The 27323-nt window shown below is 44.7% G+C and overlaps 1 protein-coding gene across 2 annotated transcripts in view; it reads right to left on the bottom strand.

The window, feature by feature from the left end:
• Nucleotides 1–22609, bottom strand: part of LOC119656987 (receptor-type tyrosine-protein phosphatase N2) — a 63487-nt gene extending 40878 nt beyond the window's left edge. The window contains exons 1-3 of one of the 2 annotated variants that reach the window (XM_038063731.1): nucleotides 22206–22609; nucleotides 21995–22153; nucleotides 4887–5020 (exon numbers count right to left, since the gene is read on the bottom strand). In XM_038063731.1, the coding sequence (XP_037919659.1) occupies nucleotides 4887–4998 (112 nt within the window). In that variant the 5' untranslated portion in view covers nucleotides 4999–5020; nucleotides 21995–22153; nucleotides 22206–22609. The remainder of the gene's footprint in view (nucleotides 1–4886; nucleotides 5021–21994; nucleotides 22154–22205) is intronic. The other variant, XM_038063723.1, reaches the window with a different exon arrangement.
• Nucleotides 22610–27323: the final 4714 nt, after the last annotated feature.

Below are 27323 nucleotides of genomic sequence, written 5' to 3'. Positions count from 1 at the left end.
CACCAATGCCTACCTTGCCTCCTTCCGTAGATTTGTGAGTCGAAGGGGGCAGCCGAGGTCGGTTCGGTCAGATAATGGCACGAACTTGGTCGGCGCAGCTAAAGTATTGACCAATGCTTGGCAGCAGGTGTCTGCCGAAGTTGGGAAAAGTTTAGCACAAAAGCGGATAGTTTGGCACCACAATCCGCCAAGGGCAAGCCATTTCGGAGGGTTGTTTGAAGCTGCAGTGGAAAGCTTCAAGCGTTTTGTGAGAAGGATGTCAGCGGTTGTTAATCTGTCATATGAGGATTTCCATACCGCCGTATGTACTTGGGAAGCCATCCTTAACAGTAGACCATTATACCCGTTGTCAGATAATAGTCACGATTTGCAGGTGCTGACACCCGCACATTTTTTAATCCAGCGGGGATTATTAAATCCTCCGATGGGGAAAGGTCTCAGGGAAGATCTTCCTGCAACAAGGCGGTGGCTGCAGGTCCAGGAATTACAGCATCAGTTTTGGGTAAAATTTGAACAAGATTATTTGGGCCATTTACAGAAACGATACAAATGGAAAAATCCAGGGCGCCAGCTAGATCAGGGGGATTTGGTTCTAATAAAGGAAAAGGATCATAGTCCCCTGAATTGGAAGGCGGCACGGGTCGTTGAGACGTTTCCGGATCCCAACGGTGTGGTGAGGCAAGTGAGATTAAAAACAACTGAACGGGATAACGTGAACCGTGTAGTGCATCAGCTTGTCCCATTACTACCGGAGGATGGTAAGCTGCTACCGGATTTATCGGCAGATAGCAGGCCTAATCCGGGAGGCGAAGCAGCAATTGATGGTCCTGCGTCTAGAACCCGTGGAGCCGTAAAGGTTAAAGGAGGTTTTCTGGCTCGAGCTGCCTTGATTTTGTGTTTGTTCTTTCTACCCGGGAGTTTGGCCTCCTCATCAGTGGAGCCGGTGTTAGAATCAAGGAGTATTCATTTAGGCGATGTTCAAGTTAAGGTGTTCGAGTTAAAGTACATGGTAGCAACCTTAGTAAATTTAACCGCCGATTTAGAGATCATAGCAGATCAAATGGAAAAATTTTAAAAAATATGCGCCAGACAAGTCAAACAGGACATCCAGGAACATTCCGGGACTCTGTTAATCGCTAACGAGCAACAGGCTAAGGACGTAAACCAGAACCTTATTGCCGCTTATAAACCTAATCGAGCTAAGCGGGCCCCAAGCGTGGTTCCGTTTATGGTAAAGGAGGCTGTAAAACTAGGGGTTAAGTACTTGCCAGCTGTGTTCGGCACGGGGGCAATGGTATACATGGGTTATCGAGATGTCGTGATCGGTAATGAGATACAGAGCTTGCAGAATCAGCAAGCTAAAATCGCATCCTTAATGCTTAATATCACGGATCTCGAGTACCATCAGGTTGAGGGGCAGATTAATGCTGTTGTGGAGCGACAGGAAGTAGCAATGCTCCAACAAGAAATATCAGAATACTCAATGGAGCTACAATCCCTAATAGCAGGGATATGGGCCAAGCATCAAGAGTTGAGTAAACTGAGACCAATAGGAGAGCTTTCAGAATATGTAAAGCGAATAAATAAGGAAGCTCCAGGGATGACCTTACCAAATTTGGAGCATCCGGAGAGCATCTTTGACATTCATTCTCCTTCTGCATGGGTAAAAGAAGATTTAGTTACTATCGAATTTTTAATCCCTCTGGCTTACAAAGAACGGTTTGCCCACGTAGCAGTAATTACTACCCCCGATCATCAAAGCCTAACGTGGGATTTGGGGACGGCTGTCCCGTTTCGGGGTTTATTCATGGGGCCTGGGAAAAATGACAAATTTTTCTTTGAGGAAGATGCAGTGGAGATCCTACCCGGATTCTTTGAAACTAAGCTTGTTCGATCAGGACCGTCCTGCGCGCGTGAAATTGCAAAAGGAACAAAAAATCTGCGAGAGTGGTGTTCTCTTAGGAGGTGGAGTAATGGCACTTTTGTGGCACGTTTAAAACCACAACTTGGGGCAGTGTTTAAGGGTCAGGTGAAGGAAATTCCAATAATCTGTAGTGAAACTTGTTTAGAGCTTCGGTTCCCAGTGTCCTTGATAGATTTGGTTCACTGCACACTTGATATGGTCATGTTCAATATCACAGGGACTCCTCATACCGTAGTATTGAATTGGACAGCAAAATTTGAGGCAGTGACTCCTCGATTTCACCAATTAGATAAGATGACAGTGGCCGCAAACATTTCTGTAGACAGGGATATTAGTATTTTGCGGCAGCAACTAGAAGCAACACTCGGACTGGAATCAGATTTTTGGCAATACATCCCACACGGATTAATTGGGGGAGGTTTGTCGTTAATCGCAATCATTATCGGTAGTTTGATTTGGGTAATTAAAAGACGAGGTAGAGATCCGGAAGAAGAACCTAGCTTCGTGAGTCACCTATCCTTGGAAGATAGAAGGCCAGGGAATTGGCGAGAGTCAGGGGAACAAACCAGGGGTGAAGGAATCACCACTTCAACTGTATAAGAAAATTTATCAAGAAGGTGCACTGTATATATGTATTGGATTTGTAAATATAGTAGTTGAAGTGAGTATCTAGTTTTTTTCACGGCAATGTAAATATATTCCATGTTACGAATTAAGGTTCATGAATTAGCTTTAACGGCAATATAAATAAAACCCATGCCGCGTCCTAAGATTCATGATCCTTACTGTGTTTAATTTAATGCATGCATGATTTTAGTATTGTTGTTGGGTGATTAACAAAAAATACAGTAGTAATAGTTTACTAAACTAACAAAAGCGGTAGAGGAACGAAATAATGTTATTTGGGGAGCGCCACTAAACCGATATTGAAAAAAAAAAGTAAAGTAACTTCCATTTAAAAAAAAAAATTGTAAGGAAGTTACTAGTAAGTTCAATTAAATTAATATTTTGTAAAGTTACTTCCATCTAAATCTTGTAAGGAAGTTACTAATCAACAGAAAGTTAAATAGAAACTGTTGTTACGCTGTAAAGTAGCTTCCATAAAAAAAAAACTGTAAGGAAGCTATTAATGAACAGAAAATTTTAAAAACAATCATTTCCGTAACTGATAAGCATCATGTAAAGATTTTTGTAAGCTTGATAAAAACTATTATGTATATCGCTTAAACATCCCCCACTCCCAACAAAACATCCATGACGAAGCAAGAGGATGATGCTCAACCCATTCGACCATCGCACCGGGAAATTGGTCATCCAAAATAGAACGCAACACGACCTGTTCTGTCACCAAGACTTTCTCTACTCTTCTCTGCACAAATTATCCATTTTTCAGATCCTAGACTGTCCCGTCATCCAACTTTAAAGGCATTGGAAAGAATTCAACAATCCTCAGGTGCGAAAAATTGGAAGGTAATGAACTGACTATTACGTATAACATCCAAATATCCGTTCCTTTTCAAATTTTCACTTGACCCAAATACACCAAGGAATTTTCACCTACGTTTTCTAGAGTCACGTGCAAACATCCTTTGAAATACGAGAGTATTCTAAAAAGGACCTAAACAACCTGAACATTTCAAAAGACGCAATTCCTGAAATCTGGTCTCTTATCCGTTCGAATCTTACGAGGGTGATTTGCTTACTCAGATCCTCAGAGCCTTCCAAAATTAGCCCCAAACATTAATCGATTTTATCAATAGAAGAAAGGAAAACATTCATATTCCTAATTCCCCAAAATAGAGAAGCGAAAAGACACAATTGGTGGAAAACTATGCTTCGTACATGACGTCAACTGAATTTCAAGGAAGGCAGTGTAATTATCTGCAGACGCGGAAAACGAAAACAAAAACTTTTTCGAGCCTTATCGCCTCCATTCAGTTATACACCGAACATAGACCACCTTTGACGTCATCAGGACGACATTTTCCGTTGTATACGTCTCACAAACCAATCTTACTCGTCGACTAGAAAGAGAGTGAGCTTCATTTCCCACGCTTTTCACCGTGGAAAATCGTTATGGCCGTTATATTACACATTTATATAATGTCAGCATTATCAACAGGATGCGAGGCACTGGTTACATTCCAATACATCTACCTGTTTCCTAGTAACGTCCTGCTAAGCTTTCTTTGGTGAAATTTCAAATTCAAGACAGTAAACGGTTTCTGCCAAGCGCATATAAATGTTGTTGCAGCGTGAATACCATCCACCCCCCCCCCCCCGTATACAGGCTATGAAATATTTATAGGGGTTGAGGAGTGATATATTTAAATCGCTTAGTGCTATTTTTAGACAAGCTTTCGTACCCCCACTCCTTCTCCACTGGAGCAAACCTACACATGCCCCACTGTGGAAGGACACCGGAGCTTTCGAGCGTGGGAGGACGCAGTAGTTGTACTAAAAGGATTACAGTATGTACTCGTGGAGAATGGAGAATTCATTAACAGCTCCTCCGAGTAAGTGCCATCCTTCTGTTATGTCTGCAGAATGTATTGCGTACAAAGGACGAAAGAATTATTTCACCCAATGCCGTTTGTATCTGCCGAGCAAGGCATTAGGTTTTCGGATGACTTTTCCAAGTATCTCATATATCCCCGCCTTCGTCCATCAGTTCCTCTGCGCTGAATTGAATTCTTTGCAACAAGTCCTCTGCCGTTTGCTTCCACCATTCCGAATCGCAATGGGACAGGACATATTTTCTACATATATATGTACGCAGGATAGAGGTGTAGGCGGTCTCCTACTTCCCCCGTTATAGCCAATTTGAAGGTTATCGCTGAACAAAATCCCAATAATTATCATAGGTCAAGAGTGGATGTTTGTTGGTGGTGGGGGTTGGATTCGAAACTTTATACATTTTTATATATGAAAGTGAAGTAAGTCTGACTAGAAAAATACTTACCAACATGCCCTTCGGCTGAACTTAAAACAGGACCGCAACAAATGATTAGGGTGGAAAGTAAAAAAATCCTAAAATGCCATCTTTGCCACCAGTTGTCTTCGGGTTCTCCCATCCTGGCAAGGTTAGACCAGTACCTAGAAGTGAAATTGGAGAAGCAATTAGGAAGTTGTGGGGTTGAATTCAACATTTTTAATGAACAGAAGGAAGAGGACACTAAAATAAGAAATGTAAAAATAATCATCTGATTTGACATATGATATGTGTTGAAATTCTAAAATATATTTTGGTACTTCCAGGATTCAAAAAGGATGAGTTCAAGCCTGATGAGAGGGGGTGGAAACGGTGCGCGGATTTTTTGGGCTCCCGGAACAAAATTTTCTATAGAAAAAAAGGATATAGGCTGGTCCCAAGCCCAGGTAAAGGAGGGGGGTTTGAGGCAACGTACTCTGTACTATCCTCAGTAAAAACAAAAATAAAATGCTGAGATCAGGGAAAGAGATAAATAGAGTATAGTTGGAGTTATTCCACTATGCTAAATCCTACCTGATCTCTCTTGGTGACAGGCCCCGCGACAGGTCGACCAAGTGAATGCATACAATGTCGTTACAAACATGATGATCGGATTGAGTCACAAGCCTCGGAGAAATGCTAGGGCATCCACCTCAGTCGACGCGGCAGGACGGGCCCCGATCCTGTCGAGAAATGGGCAAGGGTTCTTGACGCATGGACGGCGTCAGGACGTAAGTAAGTTAGTCCGCACACAACGAACAAAACAAATACGTGTCTGCACGCTAAATGTTGGTACCCTAACTGGAAAGACCGAGGAACTCGCAAGAGCCCTTCGGAAAAGGCGCATTGACATCTGCGCTCTGCAAGAAACCCGATGGTCTGGTGCCAAAAGCTACGACATTGAACGCGAACGCGGTAAAAATGGCTACAAACTTCTCTATTTTGGTAACCCACACACTCAATATGGTGTTGGCATTGCCATCTCAGAGGGTTTCCGTGATGCCATTAAAGAAGTCGAACGATTTGATGATCGGCTGATAAAGCTCACCATTATATCAGCTGATCGCACTATTCACTTCTTCACCGCGTATGCATCACAGACAGGTCGACCTGATGCCGAGAAAGATGCCTTCTGGCAACTTCTCGATGAAAAGACTTGTCATGTGCCTGCTGACGATTACATAATCATTGCCGGTGACCTTAATGGTCATGTGGGTGAAAAGGCAGACAGTAACAGGTGCCATGGGGGAAAAGGGTTCGGAGCGCGCAATGAAGGTGGCGAGCGTATAATCGATTTTGCGGACACCCATGACCTTGTACTTATGAATACATGGTTCATCAAACGATTGTCTCATCTTCCCACTTATAGTGGGAACAATAAAACGCAAATCGACTATATTCTCATAAGACGCCAACATTTTACCACTGTCACTGATTGCAAAGTCGATCCCTATGAGACCATCGCACCTCAACATCGGCCGTTGATTGCCGTCCTGCAAATTAAGCCACCGATAAAACAGCGTGAGGAACGCACTGGCCCGCCGCGCATTAAATGGTGGCGATTTGGTGAGAAGAAAGAAGAAACGGTCTCACTCATACGATTGCCAACCATTACGAATGTAGAAGAATCATGGAACCAAATGAAAGACACGAGTAGTGCCAGCAGTGTAACGAAGTAGGGCACAGGAAGATTCCATAGTCGGTGATCAAAAGTAAATTCCCTTTAAAATGACAAACGGCTCCTTCCATTGTTTTGATGTCCGAGAAATACAGATGGAACACCGGGAAAATTTGCCTATCAAGAGGGCAAAGAGGGTAAATGAGCCACAAGACCCGCGGACAGAAGGTTATGTTATATACGCAACAACTGTGGCCTCACGTTGGGCGCCAACTCTTTTACGATGAGAGCCGAGCGTTGCATCACTTTGGCACCAACATGGCCGCTGTCGACCAGCCAAATTCGCCTAACAGGTTTGCCAGTCGGGAATACCCACTTCTTCTTCTTTTTCTTCAGCCTTTGTCTCATTCACAAGCAGGGTCGGCTCGTTGTGATCGGTTTTACTATTTGACCCTATTAAATCCAGCGTATCAAATCACCGTTGTTTCGGCTTTCGGCTTGTCTTTTGGTCGTTTACCACTGACTTCGATGTTCAGACCAATCTTGGCAAGTGAATTCTCGTTTGGGCGAATTACGTGACCATACCATCGAAGACGCTTCTCTTGCAGTTTTTCCACGATCAGTGCAACCCGTCCTCATTTCGAATATCATCAAAACGTGTCACGCCATTAGTCCAACGCAACATCTTCGTCTCCATTACCGCAAGACGCTGTTCTTTGTCTTTTATAGTCGGCCATTGTATCTTATAGTCGGCCAACACTCAGAACCATAGAGAGCGACAGGACGGACGACATTATGCCCCCCATTTTCAACTCATTGAATTTTTATAATTACAGGAATAACTACGAGCGAATTTTCCGTTGGCGCCTTTAACATCCTTCTCTCAGCTTAAATCTGGAGTAAGTAGCTCCCGAAATAAGGACTTATCTGCTAAATAAAATATATTTTTAACAAGGAGAAGCTATATGTTTAAATTCTACAATGACAAGCATCAGAAATCATATCTAATCTAAACATGTTCTGACCCTCCGATGTGCTACCATATCTAGGACAATTCAAAAAATCTTCCAATTCAAAGTGGTACAAGTAGCACCCCTGCAATTACTTACCTTATCTCAATAAACGAGGCCAGTTGGGATACTTCCCGGTAGAGTCATCGCATCCTTCAAGCCGTGTTTCTGACCTGTGCTGAAAGGTGTATGCCATCTAAAGCAGAACCTCTGGGGGTTTCTACGTAGGTAGAGAAAAATTTAAAGAGACCCTCTTGTGTCAGATTGTAGCAGTGTGTAGAATTCAACCACTAAAACCCATTATTCGACCCATTTCCCTGCGGACCACCGTGAAGTATTATAATACTTCATAGGGAGAGTTTTGATTTGCACCTGCATGCTAAGATCATGCACCCGAGACAGTTTTTGGGCTAGTTCTAGTTCTTGAAATTTCATTTCGATCATGGCTATCGCTATGTTTACTGTAATCTAATTCACCTGTGACCTCAGTATCCCCTCTACAAGATTGTGGAGTCCAATGTATGCATTAGGAATACCATTCCATTTTCTTCTCTCAATAAAACATAATGTGCTACAGGTCCTCGGGAGTAGCGATGCATTCGGGAGAGTCGAAAGAAACTTTCTAGTCCAAAGCGATGCAAATACTTCCTACCACCGTGTCCCGTAAGGAACAATATTCAGTGGTAATTAAATTGTCCGTGCTTAGTCCGATCTATTTCTCAATAGACGGGATCAGTATATGGTCCCAGTGGCCTCTTTTGTAATCATACCACCGTTGCTGCCTCCTTCATAGTTCCTTCTTAGTAGCTCTTTAGCAATCTGCAGGTAACCAAGACGGATTTGTCACCTTCTCCAGAAGAGGTAATTCGCTGGAGGAATCAAAGGGATTATCTGCCCCGCTGAAATAATGCTATGCAGGTCACCGCATTGTCAAATGCCCCCGCAAAATGCATTTTACAATCCGTCTGCGTCTATATTTTGGTCCTCCGATATTGAACATCATTCTCGGTAAATATGAATCAACTTTTGCTGGTTTTCCTAGCGCATAGTCCATGTGGCCCTTTAAACTCAGCTTGGTATTAGTCAGTACCCCAGATAGTTAACAATATTGCTTACCCTGCGTTTGGTATTGCGGACCGCCTCTCTCTCGAAGGTCCAAGCACTCCATTGTACACGATCGTTTTAAGGTACCCCTTCGGCCGTCCTTCATCTAGTGCCAAAGAAGCCCCTCCGATAAGTAACTCTCGATTAACTTAGCCAAATGGCAAAGAGTATCCAGTTAAGCTAAAATGCCCCTAATTCAGCCCCAAAGTAGCCAAATTAAACGGATTTTCGACATCTAGCACTTACCAACGAACATAGCCACCTAAGCCAGATCAACCGTTGCTGTCGCATCGACCATACACTTAGCTCGCACCGTTGCCACAGAAAAGGGATATGATTATTTTCAACATGTGCAGGTACAGCGGTCTATACCAATCCCAGCTGTTTTTCCATATAGCATCCTTCCATATGGCCTGCTTATGTCCTGTGAATTGGGGCGTCAGAGTACACACACTTTTCAATCTGATATTTTATCCTGGACATCTGTTGAATTGTGGAATGCTTTTCACGGAAACCGAATTGGTGACCTGGTAAAAAGTTTCAAGTCACAACGATTTATTTAAGTCCCTTAAAGAGTAGCCTTTCGACAGCGTCAGCTGAAAAACTAATAGCTAGGATAAAGACCAATATGATGTTGTAAAATATCACGTACCGCACCGAGGTAAATTCTCGAAAGAATTTGAGAACTAAAGCGGGGCCCGTAATGGTTCCATTTTGTCACCGATATTATTTCTCCGTGGAAAAGTTGCGAGAGAGGCGTCTTCGATGGTATGGTCACGCAATTCGTGCAAACGAGAATTCACTTGCCAAGATTGACCTGAACATCGAAGTCGATGGTAAACGACCAGAAGGCAGACCTAAGCAACGGTGGCTTGATACGCTGGATGGCCTCGAGATTGCACCCAGATCAGGCATTCGATAGAGCCAAATGGCGAAGCCGATCACGACGAGCCGACCCCGCTTGTGAACGGGACAAAGGCTGAAGAGAAAAAAAAAAAAAAAACTCGTATAACTTTCACATTGGCTCCCAGTTTTCCGCACAATTTTCACCCCGGGCCCGAATTTCCTCTCTACGCCCTGGAGGAAATTAACATTCTGCTGTGCTTCATTTTTTCCCTACATGATAGCTTCTATGAAATAATGGCTCATAGGGACCAAGGCTATAATCCACTTGAATCAATTGAATCATCTGTGTTCGACTATTGTAAAGCTAATACTCACTCAATGGCATCGGTGTAAGGGTCAAATCGAATGAGGATCAGAGCCTTTACGTCATCCCCACCCGAAGAGTTTATATTGAAAACCTTATAATCTTCCAATGGAAAACTAACCTTCCTGCAGCGTCCTTGAAATTATTTATTTATTTATTTAACTTATTTATTTAACGGACAATAAACAGAGTAAACTCCAATTACTTATTGTCCTCAGGAGGAGGAATAATCTTAGCTTAAACCTTAAAGAAGAGAAGTTAAAAGGACCCAGGTATTATGCGTTGTAGCATCGGCAAATCCTAGGAATCGGGGAATGGAAGTAGAATTCGAGCTCTGCAAAGGGCACGTTAAAGATGACTGCGTTATGTGTGTTATAAGACGCAGGATGGCAGGTAATATTGTTAGCGACGGAGTAGTCCATGATCATCGTCATCAACTGCGCAACCACCGGTATCCGCTCTAGGCCTGCCTTAATAAGGAACATCCCAGTGTCGCGCCGAGGTCCACCAATTCAATATCCCTAAAAGCTGTCTGGCGTGCTAACCTTAGGCAGAGTCTGCCTCATCTTCGGAGTAGTCCATCAGACCCCAGGAAAGTTTAAAAAATGTGACAGGTCGTTGATAAAAAATCAAAATAACAAAAGGACCCAGAATAGGTCCCTGTGGAACGCCAGGAGAGGGGGGAGAAGGAGCGGGATGCGCAGCCGCCAAAAGAGACGTGGCAGGATCGGTTGGAAAGGTAAGAGGCAAACCATAAAAAAAGTGGTATGGGAACGTTTAGAGACAAGAGTTTGGATAGAAGCATCTTGTAATTTACTGTGACGAAGGTTTTAGCGACGTTAGTGTAAATGGTATGTACTTCTTTCCGTGAATTTACACCTTTCGCGACAAAGTTGGTAAAGTCAAGCAAGTTGGAGGGACCGGACCTACGCTTAACAAAGCCGTTTTGCTCTTTCACTATGTGTTGCCAAAGTGGGCGGACAACCAGTCGCTGACATACATTCCCAAAATTTTGGAACAGCTAGAGAGGAGGATAGAGAGAGATGAGACGGTAATTCTTGGCAAGCGTACAGTAGCCACTTCTGTGAATGGTGATGATAAGAGCCTATTTCCACAAGCCGGGACAATGATTCTCTTCGAGGCTTTTGTTGAAAATAGGAGATAAAGAAAGGGAGATGGACTGACCAGTTTTAAGCAAAAAGAGGTTTGGAAGACCGTCGTAGCCATGGCCGACATTGGCATCGAGTTTGCCAATGAGGTACTCGACAAGGGTAAGGGTAAGAAAGGGAATGGTAGGCAATGTCCACTAGCGAGAGGGATGAGGAGGAAGGAGAGGGAACATAGACTGAGGAAAAGTAGCGGCAGAGTAAATCACAAGATAGTTAGCTAAAGAGCGAATGAATTTAATAGACAGAGGGGATACCTGGGCAAAACAGCGGAAGTTGGAAAGGTTTGGTTTCCGCGCTTTAGTGAGTCTTCAACACTAGTCAAATCTTCGTTTCTGGACTTGCGTATTAAGGATTTGATCGAGGAACGCATAGGTCCTAGAAGACAGAAACTTCTTCCTCGCAATGTGTTTTTGACGAAGTTTTTTATGGACTTCAGTGGTGAACCAGACAGGGGAGACGATCAGACAAAATGGTATAAAAAGTGTTGAGTGCTTGGTCACACGTTAATGGAGAAAGGAGTGGAAACCAGTTGATTGCCGCCAGGGCTGAGTTCAGACCTTCGAAGTTTGCCTAACAAAAGTTGAACTTGGTAAGCTTGCGCGAGTTATGTCCCCATAACAACCATCAACATCCTACATTTACATACAATTTATATTTTCACCTTAAGTAAACATAAATTTATTCCAAATTGCACTTTTCACAAATTTGTAATAAAATACATTTTTCCGGCAAGTTCATTGTATCAGATATCTTTCTAGCACATGCCGGATGTGCATTTTCGAAGTAAGCATATCATATTAAGCAAATCAAATGTATAAAAGTCAGAAATAGAAATTAACAAATCGAGTTGTAATCGGGATTTTGGCAGGAACGCTGCCCGAATAAATAATTAAAACTTAAAACTTTTGTTTTTTTTAAGAAGGGTTAGTGTATAACCCATAACTCGCGCGACAAGAAAGTGGAATCGGGATATCTGAGAGCAGGATGATGGGCGTCAGGGGCGACGTAAGAGTGGGCATGAGTGGATTGGGGAAGGCAACGCATAAGAAGGTTAGAGAGGACAAGGCGAAAAGTGCGATCTAAGTGGTTTCTAGAAAGGTTAAATTAGAGGTGTACATGAAAGTGGATAAAGGAAAGGAAGGGTGCGTGGAATTATTTGGGAGGGAGAGAAGGCCAGGACAGCATAGGAAGATTAAAGTCATCACAGAGTCTTAGGTCTTAGGAGTGATCCTGCTGCTTTTATCTGGCCTCGCACATTGATCAGAGTCAGCCTAGTCAGTCTTATCAATTTCGTCGGGATTTATTATTATTTTGTTATGGGAAAGTCGCACCGCGTCCTTGAAGAATTTGTGCCCCTTTTACCTATTAATCATAGTATCTCAAGCAGGCCTATAACCGTTAGGAACTTTAGTATGTTCCCCACTTCCAGATCTTTCAGCTTTGCATCTGGTATTAAGCGTTCTCCCAGATGCCTTGACCTACTTTGCACAAGTGCCGGACACTGTCCCAGGACGTGTATAGAGGTTTCGTCCTCCGCCTGTAGGCAGTGTCCGTAGATAACCCTAGCTTCCCTAGGTGATAGTTCAGCCGACAATGACCAGTGAGAATTCCCACTATAATTCGGAGGTTCTTTTTGGTGAGGTTTAAGCAATCCTTTGTGCGTATGGGGTCGTATCCCCCCTGGACTGCTCTATCCCTGGTATGCCCGACTAGTATAGTTCCTTCAATCGTTCCTCTTCATTTCTTAGATTCATAGCCATGAAACCGTTTCCGATTCCACAGAAGGGTTCTGGCCCGTGTAAAGGCGTCCCTGCTCAATTCTTGGCTAGTTCGCCCGCTGCCTCGTTGCCTTCCAACCCAGCACAGCCTGGAACCCAAAGTATCTAGACCTTGTTGGACGAGCCATACCAGTTTAGAGTTCACCAAGTTGGACCTAAGTGCCTTGATCGCTGCTTGGCTATCGGGGTGAGAATAGCTATGTTCTGCCCCCTACAGTTCCTTTGCAGATTAAAGGAGGCACATTTGTCTATGGCGTATATTTCCGCCTGGAATATGATAGTGTACCTACCCATTGGCTCAAAGTACATTTTCCTTGGACCAATGACACCGGCACCCGGTCCCTCTGTTGTGAGGGATCTGTCAGTGTACCAAGTAATCAGTTGCTAGTTTAAGCCGTATGTCGCATCCACGCTTTCCCGGTTTGCCTTGTTACTCCAACGTGCTTCAAACTTCTTATCGAAGTGAAACCTCGTTGTCATGTTATCCCTTGGTATCAGTAATTCGGGATACCGCCTAGAAAGAATATCGATCTTCCTTCGATTTAGGCAGCTCCCCGCCTCACTCATACTACCGGCCATCCTGAATATTGCCCTCCTTGCCTGCATCTGTATGTGCAGATGGAGAGGGGTTAATCCCAGAAGGACCTCCAAGGATGCCGTTGGGCATGTCCTCATTGCCCCACTGATACACGCGCAAGCCAGCCTTTGGAGCTTATGTAATTCCCTGCCTTGTGTGCTGAGTTCGGTTCTTTCTGCCCAGATTACCGCTCCATAGGTAATCATTGGCCTTATTATTGCAGTATATATCCAAATTAGTATCTTCGGGCTGCAACCCCATTTTTCTCCTGCTATGGATCTGCAAGTCATCAGAGCCCTCGTGGCTTTCCGACATGTGTCTTCCAGAGTAATTTTTCGTCGGGATACCAAATTACTGGTGGCCTATGCTGACGATATCGACATCATGGGAAGAACCACCTGAGACGTACAAACTGCCTTCATCCAGATCAAGCAGGCGCGAGATCTTGGGCTGCACATCAATGAAGGCAAGGCAAAATATATGGTGGGAACGTCAGCAACGAAAACCAACCAACCAACAACATCAAACCGCACTGGTCAAACGGGAAGAATAAAGATTGGAGAATACAACTTTGAGACGGTTGACAATTTCTCCTATCTAGGGTTGAAAATCACAACCGATAACAGCTACGATGATGAAATCTGCGCATAGTTGTTGTCAGCCAACAGAGCCTATTTCAGCTTACAAAAATTGTTTGTCTCGAGACGTCTCATCATAGGGTCAAAGCTCTTACTGTCCAAGACAATGATCTTGCCAGTCCTCATGAATTCCTCGGAGACTTGGGTTCTTAGCAAGAAAAATTGCGAACTCTTGGCCGCGTTCGAGAGAAGAATCCTCGAAAGAATTTTTGGCCCCCTACATGAAGATGGACGATTCCATAGCCTACACAATGACGAAATCTATGAGCGATACTATGACCGTCCGGTTGTGGATGAAATCCGGCTCAATAGGTTACGGTGGGCGGGTCACTTAATCCGTATGGATGAGGAGGATTCCACCCGGAAAGTCTATAAGGGCAATATCTATGGTAGAAAAAGAAGACGAGGCAGACCCTGCCTAAGATGAAGCGATGGCGTAGGCCAGGACGCCAGACAGCTTTTAGGGACATCGAATTGGTGGACCTCGGCGCAAAACCGGGATGTCTGGAGTTCCTTATTAAGGCAGGCCTAGACCGGATACCGGTTGTTGCGCCGTTGATGATGATGATGATACCAAATTACAAAAATGTTGCAAAAGAAAATCTGATCTGTTACTGATTTGCCTGGAGTGGGCCAATGATGTTCTGGGCTATCCGGCCTAGCAAGATAGCGGATGGTACTCAGCAATGTGATACCTCTATAATTACTGCACTGTGTGATATCCCCCTTTTTATGTATAAGACAGATAATGCCCTGTTGCCAGTCGTCAAGCATTGATTCGCTGCCCCATGCGCATCAGTTGATGAACCGCTTGATGTAATTGGTCGCCACCATATTTAACCAATTCGGCTGTAATTCGATCGGCCCCTGGCGATTTTTAAGCCGATGGATTACACGGACTGTTTCTTTTATACTTGATGATGGCATTATTTGTCCGTCGTCTTCAGTTGGCGGCACCTCGATGTTGCCGATGTTCTGGTTATTTTGCAGTTCATCAAAGTACTCAACTCATCGCTCCAATATGCCCATTCTGTCGGAAATCAGATTTCCCTCTTTGTCTCGGCAGGATGAGCATCGAGGTGTATAAGGCTTCATCCTGCTGACTTGTTGGTAAAACTTCCGCGCCTGGTGTGGTTACTCCCTGTACTTTTCGAGTTCACAGAGCTGTTGGTTCTCCCAGGCTTTTTTCCGTCTGTGAAGTTCGTGATAAGTCTCTGCGCGTACCAACATCCTTTGAAAATGCAAGATTATTCGGTATGCAGCATTCCCCACGTGCTCTCTGTGAATCCGATACCTTGACTGGCTCACAGAAAAGAACGAGGTAGAAGAGACCATCATGCGCGAATGTCCGGAGGTAACCAATGTCCAGATTGGCATCACCTTTGCGAAATCCCGAGCGAAAAACTCACTGTTGTGGAAGTTACCGAGCAAAACACGGGTAAGCTTCTTAACAGCGGGCCGCCACAACCAAATGTTATAGATATTCAGATTATGGGCACACATCTGCAACCTGCCGGAGACTTGACAGAATGCGCAGAATGCCCATAAAACTAATACCTGCAACGAAAAGGGGAGCTGCGTTTTATGCAAGGATCGTGGCGCGTCTAATAAGAGCGTTGCGCATACTGCGGGCTCGGGGCGGTGTCCAGCCTTGAGAGCAGAACTGGAAAGAGCTAGGCTAACATAATCCGCGTCCTACAGATAAACATGCACTGGAGTGCAATCGCTCACGAGTTGCTGGTGTAGTTCGTTACGGATATCCACAGCTGATCTAGTTCTCATCAGTGAACAGTACCTAAACAAGGACCCGGCTTCGTGGCACTCGAAAATATCAGATACCGCTGCCATCTGGGTTCAGGACAGCACCCACCTTCGGGTTTTTGTCCATGCCTGCGGGAATAACTTTATCTGGGTTCGGTGTTTTCCGGTGTCTATCTAGCAGTGAGACGAATGTCGGACTTTCGACGCAGGCTTGATACTCTGGAGGACACTATCTTTGGTACAGAGGAACGGATCTTGACCGAGGGCGTTTCAATGCCAGGGCACTTGAATGGGACATGCCTCACCCAGATTACAGAGGCAAACGAATTCTCAAAACGGCGGCGAAAAAAGGACTCATAATTTCAAACAGCGGATTCACTCCAACGTTTCGGCGCCCAGGCTGCGAGGGAAGCATTCCCGACGTAACCTTACGTCGGAATCACTGGTGTTACTGGTGGACGGGTGGCAAGGTCTGACAGACTTCTCGGCAAGCGACCATCAATACCTTGCCTTCGAAGTGGTTGACAAAACCTCTCGATGTGAGCGATCCCGACGCTCTTTCTGTGCCTGAAACGTCACGAAGGTAAATAACGGAAGGTTTATCGAAACTCTTGGAGCAGGTGAGGCTGTATTGTAGGGTTCTCCTGAGTGTGGTGGCGCTGCAGCTGACGCTGTCTTAAATGTCGGATGGAGGTCACACCGGGAGTACCGCACAGATCCATCCTAGGACCGGACCTCTGAAACGCTTCCTACAATAGTCTGCTTAGACTCGACATGCCATGACATCAAGCGTCGCGCCTGGTCGGCTATGGAAATAATGTTGCGATTTGTTGCTGAACGCACTGTTGAAAAGGCGCAAAGCAAATTTTGCATATTGATGTGACGACTAAACGCATAGATGACTGTGTTTAATTTCAACCTTGCACTGGGAAAAACCCAAATAGTCATCCTGATTAAAAGATTTGCAATGATGAATGAATAATCGAGTCAAAACCAGCGGTTAAGTACCTTGTACTGCCTCTTGACTCAAAGATGAACTTTACGGAGCAAACTAAAGCAGCAGTGAACAAGACACCAGGTAGAGTTTCCGTCTTAAGTCATAAGTCTAGCAGACGACGTCTCCTGATGAGTTCAATACAGTCTGTTCTGTTCTACGGCGCAGAGGTATGTCCTGACGCTCTTGGCAACGAAGTATATTGTAAGCGTTTTGCGGAAGTACAGAGACGAGGAGCTTTGCGGGTGGTGTCTGCGTACCGGACTGTCTCTGAACCAGCTGTGATGGTGATCCCCGTTACCCTTCTTTCTAAAGAACGTAAAGCCATATGCATGTGCCAGGGAGAAGAGCCAAGGGAAGTGGTTGCCCTCTTGGCAAAATGTGACGAGAGGCAGATGGAATGCGCTGCTCGTTGGCAACTTAGATGCGTGGCTGAATCGCAAGCTGGTGAGACTGACTATTTCGTTACCCAGCTCTTAAGTGGGCATGGTGGTTTTCAGTTTTACCTACACAAGATTGGAAAGGCACGATCTCCTGATTGTGTGGTTTACAATTGGATTGTGGAAAAAAAGGTGTGATTTTTTTCTTGTGGAGGATGAGATGGAATTCTTCAACAACTCGATTTAAACACAAGGGATTTCTCTCAAGATAACATTGTCGAGGAGATATTGAGGAGCGCTAAAAGATGGAGCCATGTTACGTTCGATGCAAAGAAGATAGAGCTCGACTGGTGGACAGGTGGATGGAAGGGGGTTGCTTGAACTAACAGTTCCCTTCCTTCTCTCCCTTCCCTTTGGTGAAAGGAATGCCCTGATTCGGCGGCTCCCCAAGGCGTGAGAGCTACGCCGCCTATCGTTGCGGGAGTCCAACACTCTGTGCATAAATTTGCTCACCTACCCCACCCCAACAAAAAAATACATTGAAAATACTGGAGAAGGTTTAACACTAATAGTATGAAAACCTCATGAATTTGAGTGATAAAAAGCCTTTAAGGAGGGTCAAGATGTTGTCGAAGCAGAAATTAGAGCATGAACTGAAAATACCTGAAAACACCTATAAGGAGTACGCGCGCTCCCTATACAGAGATAGAGCTGCCAAGCAGCTAGTCGATACCCTATCCCAATATAGGGCTCATGTAACAGCGTTGGGTGTGGGAGTGGGTTTCTTAAGTCAGCCAAAAAATGAAAACTGCTGTTATCGGCTTAGAAAACATAAGCGAACGGCTATGCACTCTGAGCTTGCGAGGCTAATTTATAAATATAAGTCTCATTAACGTCTACGTCCCTACAGAGGAGACTACAGAGTTGGAGAAGGATACCTTCTACGAGGCAGTAGAATGAACCCTCAAAGCCTGTCCCAGGTGTGATATTAAAATCATACTTGGGAATTTTAACAGCCAAGTAGGGACGGAGCCCGTATTCATGCGATCCGTTGGCTTCCATAGCTTACAGAAAAATATAAATGATAACGGACTGCCGATTATTCAATTAGCAGGGTCACCCGAAATGGTTGTTGGAAGTACCTGGTTTGCGCGGAAAGCGGTCCACAAACATACGTGGGCCTCTCCAGACGGGACCACTTTCAACCAAATTGCCAACCAGCCGTCCGCAACGCATCAACAAATAAATGTGCCCCAGCCTGAAAACGAGTCGAAACGGCTGGTTCGACGATAAATGTAAGCTAGCAATGGAACGGAAGAATGTTGCATACCGAGTAATGTTGCATACTCAAAGGACGCAGGCACGCGCGGAGACTTATTACAAACTCCGGTCAGCGGAGAAACGACGGAAAAAGTAAGTCTGGGAGAACCAACAAGTCTGTGAACTAGAAAAGTGCAGGGAGCAACCGCACCAGGCGCGCAAGTTTTACCAACAAGTCAGCAGGATGAAGCCTTATACACCTCGATGCTCATCCCGGCGAGACAAAGAGGCAAATCTGATTTCCGACAGAATGGGCATATTAGAGCGATGGGTTGAGTATTTTGATGAGCTACTGAACAACCAGAACATCGGCGAGTTGGAGGTCCCGCCAACTGAAGACGACGGACAAATACTGCCACCACCAAGTTTAGGAGAAACAGTCCGTGCAATTCATCGGCTAAAAAATCATAAGTCGCCAGGAGCCGATGGAATTACAGCCGAATTGGTTAAATATGGAGGCGACCAGTTACACAAAGTGGTTCATCAACTTGTGCTCAAGGTATGGGACAGCGAATCAATGCCTGACGATTGGCAACGAGGCATTATCTGTCTCATACATAAAAAGGGAGATATCACACAGTGCAGCAGCTATAGAGATATCACGTTGCTGAGTACCATCTATAAGATATTCTCCACTATCTTGCTAGGCCGGATAGCCCCATACGCCCAGAACATCATTGGCCCATACCAAAGAGACTTCACTCCAGGCAAATCAGCAACAGATCAGATTTTCTCTCTGCAGCAAGCGATGGAAAAAGTGTTGGAATATGGACAACAGTTCCACCATCTGTTCATCGACTTTAAAGCCGCCTATGATATCATAGCCAGGGTAAAACTGTACACGGCCATGAGAGAATTCGGTATCCCTACGAAATTGATAAGACTGAATAGGCTATCCCTGACCAATGTGCAAGGCCAGATAAAAGCAGCAGGATCATTCTCTAGACCATTCGACATCAAGAACGGTCTACGACAAGGGGATGCCCTATCATACGTCCTCTTTAACCTGGCCCTCGAGAAAGTAATCCGTGATGCTGAGGTAAATGCAAGAGGTACGATCCTCTTCAAGTCCACCCAACTACTGGCCTATGCTGACGATATCGAAATCATGGGAAGAACGACCCGAGATGTACAAACTGCCTTCATCCAGATCGAGCAGGCGCCGCGAGATCTTGGGCTGCACATCAATGAAGGCAAGACAAAATATATGGTGGCAACGTCAGCACCGAAGATGAATCAACCGACAACATCAAACCACACTGGTCAAACAGGAAGAATAAGGATAGGAGAATACAACTTTGAGACCGTTGATAATTTCTCCTATCTAGCGTCGAAAATCACAACCGATAACAGCTACGATGATGAAATCCGCGCACGGTTGCTGTCAGCCAACAGAGCCTATTTCAACTCTCCTGTTCTCCTGTTCCACTCGAACGTCTCACCATAAGGTCAAAGATCTTACTGTACAAGACAATGATCTTGCGAGTCCTCATGTATTCCTCGAAGACTTGGGTTCTTAGCAAGAAAAACTCTTGGCCGCGTTCGAGAGAAGAATTGGCCCCTTACATGAGGATGGACGATTCCGTAGCCTACACAATGACGAAATACCATGACCGTCCGGTTGTGGATAAAATCCGGCTCAATATGATGGGCGGGTGACTTAATCTGTATGGATGAGGATGATCCAGCCCGGATGTCTATGGTAGAAAGAGAAGACGAGGCAAACCCTGCCTAAGATGGAGCGATGGCGTAGATCAGGACGCCAGGCAGCTTTTAGGGATATCGAATTGGTGGACCTCGGCGCAAAACCAGGACGTCTGGAGTTCCTTATTAAGTCAGACCTAGACCGGATACCGGTTATTGCGCCGTTGATGATAATAAATGTTCTCATTTGGGAGGCTCGCGTGTTAATTCTCGACTCCCATTGAATAATAGAACTGCATATTTCCAAGTATCGACTATAATAGCTACGACCTTGAAAAGAATATACCGCAGAAACACCTAAGATCCTGCCAAGACCTAGATTGTGAGCATTATTCGATATAAGAGACACAATGGACAAAAAACAAAAGGGTAAGCACAACGTACATTCACTAATATCTAAATAAATAAGGAGCATAGTTAGGAAAAGATGAAACTAGGTAACTGAAACAAGGAAAACTTCCAGGTAAAATCGGAAACACAATCTAATCCAAATCCATCAGAGACAAAAACATAATGAAACGAGGCCACCCAAAAAATATATCTTTCGATAACGTAAAGATATGAAAAGGTGAAAGGAACAGAAAGAAATAAAGGACATGTGAAAGTCTTTATCAAGGTTATATCGGCCGAAGGAGTAATTATTCGGACTAGATGAAAATATTATGATAGGTCTCCTCTTTTCAAAGAAGGAGATAATGGATCCCCAGTATCTAACCCCAACCTCCTGATGGGACTCCTTGAGGACTCCAGTCAATGGCCACTTTCACCAAAAGGACGAAGTTGAAAAAGTCCTACAATCTACCTGTTGCATATGTGCATATCAAACAATAGAATTCTCAATATCAATAGGAAAGATCCCCATGGGGTTGACAAACCCATAGAAGGGATGAATAATGTTGTGTATCCTGCAGACCCAAGTGAGTTGTTCAAGAAAACAAATTCCTTGCTCTTGACGTAAGCAGAGAAGAAGAAATTCCTGGAAATTCGCACTATAATGGAAGCGTATCATTGTCATTGTATGCAGATGACGACTGAATCCTCCACGCCCACTTTCAATTTCTTGCAAAAACTTCTCGAAGGATTTCCATAAGACCCCGCTCCTTAGGCATATTATGGCCATTCGCAGACCGCATTTATTGTTCCAGCCAAATATCAATAGCAAATATGAAAGGCAAATATGCCTGGGGAGCATTCAACAAGTCAATTTTAAAACGGAAAGGAAAAGTGTACACGTAGCAACTGTAACCCATATTTTGCAGAGCACAAAGATAAGCCCCATTCCGGGGGAAGCATGTCCGTTGCAAAGTTATTACAAGCGAAATGTAAATCTCCATTAATCTCGCTGCGTGAAGTGGAAAAAAAAACCTCCCAATATCTGTCTAATCGCACCTACACAGATATAAGGGTTGGAATGGTTAAATAAAAGCTCCACTGAGTATATATTGTTCGGAGTAACCGCACAAGTTGGCATTACATAAAGTCAACAGGTTTTTCGTCGATAATCAAAACAGATTATCGCCATTACCATCGCAATGCCCACATTAAACACCCCAACTCCACGGAAAATATGCAACGTTGAATGGAAAACAGAATTTCAGAGAATAATTGAGAAAACACCCATCAGTTGGTTAGTAATGAAAAGCGGAAACATGCAGGACATAGTGTCCTGGCCGTCCAGGAGCTTACGTCGCCATTAAACAGGGTGCAAATAAATGGCTCAATATGGAACCGAACACCCACTCGTTTTATCTATTCCACTTGCTTCAATGGAGGACATATCTGCAGCCCCTAGCGCTATTTATCTTTTCTCACGCTCCCAATCTATCCTGAACTTACCTCTAATTGCGTATGTTGCAATATTCCTTTTTAGTCCATGCTGGCGGCTGAAGGGAGATTCACTCGATGGTACTTAAGGCAATTGAAAATTTTCCTTACTAAGACGCGACGACGACTATCCGGTTCTGAAAATTTCCACGGAATGCATGTAAGGAAAAACTTTGGAAACTCAGTATCGAAACAAGAAACACTGAAATTGTCTGTTGAATACCATTCGATCTCGTCCAGAACAACACTTGGCTCTCCTTTTAAAATTCAACTAGGATTTCCTCCCCCACAAATGCTGATTAAGGACAACTCAAGTTCAGATATCTAAACTAAATAATGTTATCGCGATGGAACCATCCGACCAACTGCTATCGATGTGATTGTAGGCGAAATCTGAGTGTGGATGCTTTTCATTGAAAATTTTCCTGGAACTGAGAGCTTCCCAGCCTGATAGAGCACAAGCAGCGTGGGTGCGATACGCTGGTTGCGGGACGAGAAGTGGGCGAATTCCCTCAAGCTGAACGCGAGTAGGGAACCACGAATATAGTCACCGAAAAAACTCTATTGATTTTTTCCGACTTTTCTTTCGGTAAACGCACAGTTGTAAGCTTTCTTGAGCCACCAAGCTCCACGAACGCTCTGGGGGTAGTTACTTCGTCGGCTTGCTAGCAGCGTTGTTTTCCCAGCAAGGACATGCGCAGAAGTGGAAACGGCAGGTAAATAAGCTTAAAGCTACCCTTAATGCTGGAGAAAAGCCGAATTATACTGTGTACGCTGGATCTCACTGTCCAGATTGAGCGATCCAATATTAGATAAGAACTGTTTATGACAATTTGTTGTATTGTTGTCTGAGCTTTAATCCTTTCAAATGCGTAATTCCACTCATGCCCTTGGAATCTGGGAGGATGTAGGATTCACCCCCATATGTGTTTGATTCTTCGTTACTGGAACGTACGCCAAATTCCACCTTTCATGCTGAGAACAATGGGTAATGATTTAGTAATTATTGTACTCAAAAACTGATTATACTCAACATTAACCTTTGGTATTCGTTGGTCCTGAATTGGCGCACATTAGTTACCGACTAAAAATTGCCATGGTCTCGGTCATACGTTTCAGTGGGATGTTTATGTTTTTCTCCGCACGGACGACACGACGACCCGGGTCAAATTGTAGCTGGACAGCAAGGGTGAATGCTTCCTACGAGACCCTGAATCCAACGTGCCACTTTGTCACATTCCCGAAACGAACAAACCGTGGTTTAGCGCCCTAACCTAAGGGAAACAGCTAGGTAACTATTACTAACAGGTCAGGCAAGCAGGCAGACAATTAGTTCAAACTTCCTCAAAAGATATGCAGGAGGGACTTCGATTGAAAATCTAGGGAGACTCCCCCCTTCGACACCACCTTCTCGTGGTGGGGGAGCCTGTAGTAGTTTACTACTACACTAAGGATGTCCAAAATATGAATATAGAAACAAAGGATTTAAACTCACCAAGTGGTAAGAAGTCGCAGACTTCGAATCCACCCGCGACCATGAACAATCATGTCGCGACCGAGGCGTGGATTTTGGAGGCATCACCACATTCATACCCCTCTATAGGTAAATCTGTAGAAGGCATGTTTTCCGACCCAGTGGAAAGCTTGCATTTAGTGCCTACCGAAGCCAAAAAGGAAAGTACGGTAACTCTCAACTTGGGAGAAACTGGAAATCCGACTACGGTCGGCCCGTCCGCAGTACTACAGCCCAAATCTACCCACAAAAGAAGGGGAAGGTTCGGCAGAAGGGAACTTCGGCTACTAGGGAGGGAGAACTACAGGCTGAATCCTGCCTGTCAGAACCTTCTCCTTCACCCTTACCAGGAGGAGCGGAAGAAAGAGAAGCTTGTGATGTGGACGCTACTGGTTTAACGCCGGTATGTGAAAATGGATCCAAGCGGCCTGGACACAGTGAAACTTGGAAAGGCCCAAGAAGGCACTGTGAAGGAAGATGAAGCACTTTGGGAATGAGGACATGGACGTGGCTGTACCACTAGCTGCGGTAATGGCCAGAGAAACCGGACACAAGAAAGCAGAATCTTGGACGGAAGGTGGATATAAATTAGTAACCACGGTAAGACCCACATTGGACGCACCAGACTCTTCTGTCAGCGGTAATGCGCTTTATTGTTCTCCGCACCAGGTACCACATCCATGTATTCCGCGGGGATTAGGCCCGATGCGCCGGCAGGTGATCAAATTAGCGAGAGAGATCTCAACGAAGCTGGTCCCTCTCATAGGAATACGGACACAGAGGCGAAAAAGAAAAGGACGTATGCGCAAGCTGCAGCCTCATTTCTGACTGCTGCCGTAGGAGTTTCCTCCAAGGATAGAAATTTTTCCATGTCATTTGTCAAAGGGACAATTTACCATCCTCCGGGAATGCCTGTAGAAAAAATGCTGGGGCCAGAAAAGTAGCCAAAATTTAACAATCAAGGTTTTCGCGATGAGCTTTTCCATTTGGAATGCACTGATGGGACTGCCTTAAAGTGGCTCCAGTAGGTAATCCCGACTTTGAGTCCTGGCAGTCGGGCCAAGTTCACTATTGTGAACACTGAGCTGCACAAGACAGAACATGTCGGATGTTGGTTACCGGGCCCTCGAAAGCAGGCAGAGGACATCATCCGCATGCTGGGTGAACAGAACCCGGGCATAGGCTTTGGACACTGGAGGGCAAAGTTCGTGAATGGCAGGAAGGAAAAATCTACAAGGGTGGAGGGTTTCAGCTTGGTATTCGAACTGGACCGAAAGAGTCTGAGTTTGCTCAGGAGAGCACAACAATGATGGTCGTCGATTCACACAGTATAGAACAAATTACAACATCTTCGGTGCGGAGGATAGTGCATACAGTGGCGGAACCCCCGTATGGAGGTTCACACCGGTGAAGGGATTACAGAGTGAATCCTATTGCTAGTAACTTCTCCTACACCTTCTACGGAAGAGGCGGAAAAAAGGGAAACCAGAGACGTAACTGAACTGACTTGATGCCAGCTTGAGTGATCGAATCTATGCAAACCGGACACCGCAAACCAGTCAAAATGTTAAATGAAAAACAGACGAATGCTCTGCGGGATGAGATGAGACCTTCCATGGATGAGCACATGGGAACTGATTTACCTCCAAATGCGGCTTTTCTCAGAGAAATCATCGATCAAGTCTCTGGCGGTACTGTGTGGGGGAAACCCCGTCACACACCGACCGCGGCATACGCTTCTAACAGTTTAGGTCGAAAAGGCTGACAAAGTTGAAGGATTTCCCCTACATTTTTTTTTGTGCAAGAGCCATGAGTTCGAATTAATAGAATCTCTGGCCTTGGAACAGTAAAGGAGACTAGGATCTTCTACGATGAAATGTCCATAAGACCGAGAGCTTGTGTTCTAATGTAAAGATAGTTAGAGGCAACCATGCTGAGACACTTCTGTTCCAAAGACTTAGTACAGTCATCGTGCAACGCCAGATTAGTGGCGAGAGGAAAAACATCATAGTTGCCTCCGCTCATTTACCCTATGAATCTTTGTAACCTGTGAGTCTGTTCTTCATTCTTTGGTTTCAAAGATAGAGTATGCAACTCTGAAGGGTGAGTACGCGATGGGGGGTGTTTATCGACATTAAAGGGGCATTTGAGTGTGCGCCTTTTCAAAAACTTTTTGATACCGCCAAAGCGGATTTTGTTGATGATGCTTTAATTAAGTGGATCCATGCTATGCTAACACAGAAGTTGCTGTATGCTGAAGTGGGTGTCGATCGATACCTAACAACAGAAGCAACGAAAGGTTGCCCTCAAGGTGTGCTGTCGCCATTTCTGTGGAGTATGCTTTTTGTTGAAACGAGCTCTCACAGCACATAGACTGTGCAGTGTACGTCTGAACTTAAGACGGATTTCACTTGAATATAATTCGTACCCATCACCTATTGGGGATTAGATTTAAATGGAGCAATTACCATCTGTCGTTACTTTCGCTCACGCTGCCCCCAGGGCAGAGGTGAGGCAGCGTCTGATGAGTTGCCTCTGCCCTGGACGAAACTGTCAGTCAACTTTTTCGTTCTTTTTTTAAAAATTGGGTGTTTAACCCAAAAAAGAGGAGTCCGTGGACTACAAAAGAGGAAGTAAGTTGCTTGCCAAGTAGCCCGGTCCGTCATCAAGTGGGTGCGGACTTAGGACTCCCAGCATCCTTAACAAAGCACTCCTCAAATCAGCACTTACCTGTAATTAAGACCAGCGCATTCCTCAATTCCCAGAGTAACATTTATCAATTCTACCCACATACAATCCTCGATCCAATTGCATACTCCAAAAACAATAAAATTTAAGTGAATTTGCCTAGAGATCTTTTCCGGCGATCGAAGTGTAATTAGTTGCATTCAAACCGTGAATAAAAAAGGATTCAATCAAAAAGTAAAATTTTTGGCAAATTCGCCAAAATGTCGAATTTCCACTGAACTGAAGACGGCTACGGTTTCGTACCAGGGCAGAGGCAACTCATCAGACGCTGCGTCATCCCGTCGGGGGACTTGTCTAATCCAAACCGATGCACTACTATTTTCTGTAACCATTGTGTCCCGTAAGGAACTGAGCGCATGGCATTCCTCGCAAGAGATCCTATAGATCCTACTTTTAGGGTCTTTTTCGGTGTTCAACAACCCTTCGAAACTATCATTCTTCCTTGATTCTGCCGTCTCAAAATCTTCTTTGTCCATAATCCGTCACAAGGGGGGGAACATTTCCATCGAGTATATTATGTTGGCTCGTATTGTACCCTACTTCATTAAATCTTGTTTAAACAGCGATTTCATATGCAATACACGCTGCGCGGTTACTCATGGAGAAACACCGTGAGAAGCATCGCCCTCTTTACATTGCCTTTCTGGATCTAGAGAAAGCGTTTGACCGTGTACCACACGAACTCATCTGGTATGCTTTACGACAACACTTCGTGCCAGAAGAACTCGTGCGCTGGGTTCAATTGCTCTACCACGATCCGAAAAGTAAAGTTCGAAGTATGGCGGGTGTATCAAAACCGCTTCTTGTCTCTGTTGGTGCTCATCAAGGAAGTGCCCTCTCACCACTCCTCTTTGTCCTTGTTATGGACACTGTCACACGGGATATCCAACGTCCAGCGCCCTACACACTGCTTTATGCAGATAATGTTTTCCTAGCATCTGATAGCAAAAATGATCTCGAGCAACTTCTTCAAAAATGGAATGACCGCCTCATGCAACACGGTCTCAGATTGAATTTAAACAAAACTGAATTTTTGACGGCCGATCCCCATGAAACAGGCACAATCACTGTCAGCGGCAG

The sequence above is a fragment of the Hermetia illucens genome, chromosome 1, assembly GCF_905115235.1.
Source record: "Hermetia illucens chromosome 1, iHerIll2.2.curated.20191125, whole genome shotgun sequence".
Lineage (NCBI taxonomy): Eukaryota > Metazoa > Arthropoda > Insecta > Diptera > Stratiomyidae > Hermetia > Hermetia illucens.
Note: the sequence above shows the minus strand (reverse complement) of the source record. Positions and strands in the feature narration are given on the sequence as shown.